This window comes from Gossypium hirsutum, chromosome D07 (genome assembly GCF_007990345.1).
Source record: "Gossypium hirsutum isolate 1008001.06 chromosome D07, Gossypium_hirsutum_v2.1, whole genome shotgun sequence".
Lineage (NCBI taxonomy): Eukaryota > Viridiplantae > Streptophyta > Magnoliopsida > Malvales > Malvaceae > Gossypium > Gossypium hirsutum.
In genome coordinates this window covers 26,131,459-26,137,091 of record NC_053443.1, presented here as the reverse complement: position 1 = coordinate 26,137,091, position 5,633 = coordinate 26,131,459, and the positions used below count along the sequence as shown (strand labels likewise).

The following is a 5,633-nucleotide window of genomic DNA, read 5'->3' as shown; positions in this document are numbered from 1 at the left end:
CTACTTCAATGGATTTTTCAAAGTAAATTTTTTTCTTGATTTTATTTTTTATATGCATAGTTAATCATCTATATGTTATATCGTTTATATATTATATTTTTATTATTATTTTTTCTCTTCTCTTTTCTGCATATTAATTCAAAATTCAATTTATTATACTATTTATGAATCTTTACGAGCAAATAATAATAATAATTAAGATTTAGGTTTAGCTCTAAGACTGTTGTGATCATAACCTTTTTATATGATTTACTTTTGAATTATGGTTTGTTGTATTTGATTGAGAATTCTACTAGAATGATTTTCGAGAATGAACAAATGATTGATAGCTCATTTAGAAATAGAATAGATAAGACAAGTGATCAATCAAATCTTAGAACAGTTACGTATTATATTCAAGTAAGTTCTATCTTATTAATATCCAAAGTAAATTATGTTACATGAGGCTTTATCAATTAAATAATGAATATTTTATTTTATTTAATAAGGGTAAATTCATATATAATCATTACATTCCTAGGAAAGTACTTAGTGAACCAAACACGATAACGTAACATTTTTGGGATTTTAATCAATATTGTAAAGTTACTTTGCTGACAATCACATTCCTAGAAATCACACTCTATTGTTGTGTCTTTTATCAATGTCTTTAGGGAAACCAATAGTTTGGTGAATGCTTTAGTGAGGCTAGCACTAATCGAACGAATACTTTAAGGGTTTGGTGATAGTTTTCTCTATATGTTGTTTCTTTGTTGTTTATCTTTTGTTGGTGTCTTGGTGATTCTGGTCTTTTTTTTGTTGTTCTATTCTGTACTCGTGGACCGAACCACCTTAGTTGTGGTTTCTATATTTTAATAAAATCATTGCTGAGAAAAAAATTTTAGGTAAGCGGTTTAAGGCATGACATGGATTAAATCAAAGATTGAATTCGTCTTTAACAATAAAATATATTAAAATATTTATAACTATTAAAAGTTAAGAAAAACTTGTATTTACATAAAAAAAAGAGATGAAATGAGCCAAAAATAATGAAAAAAAAGAATCCAAAATAATTTGTAAAAATATATATGTTTTGTTTTTCATTTATACATAATTGGTTGGACCTCAATTAGTTGATTCGGTCCGGTTATGGCAACATTAAAGCTGAGAGAAAAGGAAAAGGAATACCCAAACCATTGTATTTTGATAAAAGGAAATGAAAGAGAAACGAATAACGTTGAAATTGAAAGATAAAGCTAGGATTGAGTTTTGAGCATTTAAAGTACTTTTATGACATATAAGGCTAATGTTCAAAGCCTTCATCTTCATAAGAGTTCTTCGTAGATAAAGATGACATGTTAGCTAGGCTCTTCACAACATCAAAATGCATCCCCATAGTTACTAACATAAGCTACGAAACCCAAGGTTTTCAACGGTACACATCTTAGCAAATAAGGAAATTAACCTACACAAAAGTAGAAGAGAGAAGGACAACGAAACCCTAGCAGTAGTTTGGACTTGTTTGGTAAGGGGTAACACCCACGTTGTTTGGAGCAAAGAACCCATCTTTCATCACCATCTCCTCTCCTTCCTATATGCACAAAAGTTGAAAGGAAAAAAAAAGCGATTAATATCCAAACTCCAGAGCAATTCTAACAAAATTTAAAAGAAAAAAAAAAACCCAAGTAGTTTTACTAGTTTTTAGAGCTTAGGGTTTAATATACCTGTTGGTGCACGTTAGTTTTCTTCACGGGTTGATCAGGCATAAGTCCGAAATGTATGAGAGGGAAGTGGGCCCACTGAAAATATGAATTTCTTTTCCATACATTAGTAAAAAATATAGAAATTTGTTTAATATACATCAATAGTAGGCAGTCACTAAACCCTAACTTTTTTTTCCCCCTTTTTATGCCCATAGCAAAATCAGAGCCTATATTGTCAAGGAAAGAAATACTGTTAAAGAGAGGAAAGGAAAGGTGTGTAATAAGAAAGGGATGGAATCTAGGGATCTCACATTCTTGGCAGCGGCACTGAAGGCCTCTCTATGACTGATATCAGGGTTTCCAGCTTTGATGCGTTGGATTTCGTCCCTGCAGAGGATTTGATTTGATAGATGTCAAGATCATCCATGTCATCATTGTTCTCATTTCAAATCCATTTTTGATTTTGTAAATATGGAAATAAGGAGAAACAAAGGTAAGGTAAATAATTTATGGGATTAATCACACTTTACTTGATGAAGCGGTTGTAGGCAGATGGGACTCGCTGTCTCTTCTCCGGAGCTGCGCATTATAAAAAACAGACAGAGCACAGACAAACAAAGAGACACATGCATTAAAATCACCTCACTGACTTTTTTTGGCAACATTTTGTCTTTCATTATCTCCCTCTCTCTCTCTTCATCATCACCTCATCATCACCATTTTCTCTCAACAGATACAGATCTATCTTTTGCATGGATTCTTCTTTTCATCATATTTTTTACTTATAATTAGCGAAATCTTGAACGCTAGGGTTTGATAGTAACTAGTAAGGTTGCCATTTTATCACCAAAAAGAAGGAAAAAAAAAAAAGATGGGGCTTTTATGCTATAAAAGAAAACGAAAATATTGGAGAAAATGAAGTTTGTGAAGATTTTTGTCTGGAAAGCAATAAAAAAGAGAAGACTTTCAAATTTAAAGTAACAAAAATAAGAAGAAGAATAATGATCATTCATAGGCAAAGGACTTCGCTGTAACTGCTGCCATATAGGGATGAAATAGCTAAAAGATTAAATTAAATATCGTTTAAAAATAAGGTGGTCTTAAAAGACGCCCCCCCCCCCCCAAAAAAAAAGAGAGAAGAAAGCATTTGAAATATAGGGACGTAGGGTTGTAAAGCATAGGGGTCTTGACGTTTTTATTTGGAATTGGAAAAGGAACTTTTGCATAGTGAAAAGGTTACTTTGACTTCTCAAGAAATAGACCCCCAGATAGATTTGTGTGGCTAAGCTTCTAAATTTCTGGCTACTGAAAAGGGAGATTTGAAGAATAAAAATAAAAAGCAATGATTAAATGTTGAAGAATCTCACGTCTATTGACCACCGGAGGTTTGGGAATATCTTCAACACCTCCATGAATAGGAGGCATAAGAGAGTTATTTGGGTTTGGCTGATTGATTACCATATTTGTTGTTGCACTACTTCGGATCTCCTCCTGCCACATTGTAAAATTGTAAATAAATTGTAACCCAACTTTTGGACTAAATTTTAACTAGAAACTAAGAGTACGTGAAAAATTAAATAGGGAAGCAATTTTAGACAGTTAATCAAGTTAGTAGATTTGAAACCCTAATTTCTCGAGAAAGAAAATACATGCATACCAGGAGATTGTGAGGAGTGAAGAAAGAATGACCAACGTGATGCTGATTAGTTGAAGGAAGAAGCAGGCCAAGCATGTTGACAGACAAAAGATTGGTGCAGTGACCGCATCGAACCGTAACAGTCTTGAACAAGCTAGTGCAAGGAACACTCACCTGAGAAAATGAGAAACGATACAAAATACAAGAAGGAACACAATTGTAAAAAACAACAACAACAACTAAAACATGTATAAAAGCCCAAAAAAAAGGGACTTTGGAGGAGTAATATGAAGCACAATGGGAACGAAAAGAAAAGAGAGAAAGGGACAGGAAATGATACAGCGAGAACTGTGTCACAGAAGTTGCAATGGACGTAACAGAGCTGATCGGAGGGAGAGACGTGGTCCGGTGAAAAAGCAGCTGATGAGGAAGACATCCTTCTTTTTCTTTTCCTTTGTTATTATTATTATTATTATTATTATTTGATATGAAGCTTTGGATCTGATTGATTGATAGATTGACTGATCAGTAGATATTGATAGGTTTCTCACACCTTGATCTGATTCTCTTGGATGTTGAGTTTTGCTAAGCTAGAGATACAAAGAAAGGATTGAGGAAAAGATAGAAAGAGGGATACTACTAATATACTAGGAGATGTAACAGAGCCAGAAAGTGATTTCAAATATTGCTCATTTGTACATGGTTGTAGTTTCAAAGGCAATTTGTACAGGTTATGGATGTCTCTTAAACAGGCCTGAGGCCCCGGTTGAAACCGAAAAAGAGAGGAAATAATAATAAACGGCTTTAGGTTTAAAGGCAAAAGAAAAATGAATGGTTGGCATTCCCAATGGATGTGTGCTTGTATTAGAGAGAGAGAGAGAGAGTGGAAGTAAGAAAGGGACGTGTGCATGCATGGTAGTGAATAGCTTTGGCTCATTCACCTGTTGTTTTCACAGTTGAGATTAAAAAGAGGGGGATCGGTGAACCCTTTTCTCGGTTCTCTACAATTCCATGGCTGCCTTAACCGGGCCACATATATCATTTTTTTTTATAAAAAAAACACCCTCCATTTTTAAAATTAGTTTTTTAACCCAGCACTTGAAAAAATATCAATATGAGAAGTATATAATTGATTGCTACCTAAAAAAGTATATAATTAATATTTTTAAAAGAAACAATTTATATGATTTATAAATTTTTAAACTATTCTTTTAGCTTATTTTTAAGGGTAAACTACAAAAATAGTCACTTTTATTTGCCTCATATTACATTTTAGTCACTTATGTTTGAAATGTTACGTTTTAGTCACTTATGTTATTATTTTGTTACGAAGTGATCACTCTTCCGTTAAGTTCCGTTATCTCCTTAACGGTAATCCTACGTGACAGTCCAACTAGATTTTAAGTGCCAATTTGGATTTCCTAATGGGATGAGAATAGATTTTTAATTAAATAAATTTAATTAATTAAAAATTTTAAACTCTAAATCTTAGTTAAAAAACCGTTCATCTCCCCCTTTTTTTTAGTTTTCTTTTTCAGGTGGCTAAGAAAACTATTATCATCAGAATTTTTTATTCACCTACAAAAACAAATTGTTTTGGCTTTTCATTCTAGGATGTTAACTGGAACACCATTTTTTCACATGTTGCAGTCATTGCAGTTCATCTTATTACATAAATTTGTCGACAACCACTTGATTTTAAGTCTTAGAACATAAATTTGTCAGTGAAGAAGACATACCTGGACCCTTCATTGAATCCTCTTTTGTTTTTGTAGGTGAATAAAAAACTCTGATGATAATAGCTTTCTTAGTCAACTGAAAAAGAAAACTAAAAAAAAGAGGGAGATGAACGGTTTTTTAACTAAGATTTAGAGTTTAAAATTTTTAATTAATTAAATTTATTTAAATAAAAATCTATTCTCATCCCATTAGGAAATCCAAGTTGTCACTTAAAATCTAGTTGGACTGCCACGTAGGATTATCGTTAGGGAGATAACGAAACTTAATGGAAGAGTGACCACTTCGTAACAAAATAATAACATAAGTGACTAAAACGTAACATTTCAAACATAAGTGACTAAAATGTAACCTAAGGCAAACAAAAGTGACTACTTTTGTAGTTTACCTTATTTTTAAACTACTTTATAGTAAGATAGAGGGCAATGGTCTCGCTCCCCCAATGGTAAAATTGCTACTAAATTCTTTGAAAAATTATAAAATTGTAAATTAATATAATGGTAAAATTATTTTTGACCATTCAAAAATTTATAATTCAAATCTAATTCCTTAAAATTTTATTTTCTCCCTTTACCCTT

The 5,633-nt window shown here is 32.1% G+C and overlaps 1 protein-coding gene across 1 annotated transcript; it reads right to left on the bottom strand.

Moving 5' to 3' along the window:
• Positions 1-1,216: 1,216 nt before the first annotated feature.
• On the bottom strand, positions 1,217-4,160 carry LOC107954568 (axial regulator YABBY 1). The gene is made up of 7 exons (XM_016890166.2): positions 3,659-4,160; positions 3,340-3,492; positions 3,050-3,173; positions 2,213-2,261; positions 1,994-2,069; positions 1,704-1,778; positions 1,217-1,570 (listed from the first exon to the last, which is right to left on the bottom strand). The coding sequence occupies exons 1-7, from the start codon at positions 3,752-3,754 to the stop codon at positions 1,481-1,483; spliced, it is 663 nt and encodes a 220-aa protein (XP_016745655.2). The 5' UTR covers positions 3,755-4,160; the 3' UTR covers positions 1,217-1,480.
• Positions 4,161-5,633: the final 1,473 nt, after the last annotated feature.

Bases quoted from the DNA above. Each gene is read 5' to 3' on its own strand.
- LOC107954568 (XM_016890166.2), bottom strand. From the start codon at position 3,754: ATGTCTTCCTCATCAGCTGCTTTTTCACCGGACCACGTCTCTCCCTCC. The intron at 3,174-3,339 runs GTATGCATGTAT...ACAATGTGGCAG, and splicing joins TCACTCCTCACAATCTCCTG to GAGGAGATCCGAAGTAGTGC. The intron at 1,779-1,993 runs GTGAGATCCCTA...TCATATTTTCAG, and splicing joins TCAGTGCCGCTGCCAAGAAT to TGGGCCCACTTCCCTCTCAT.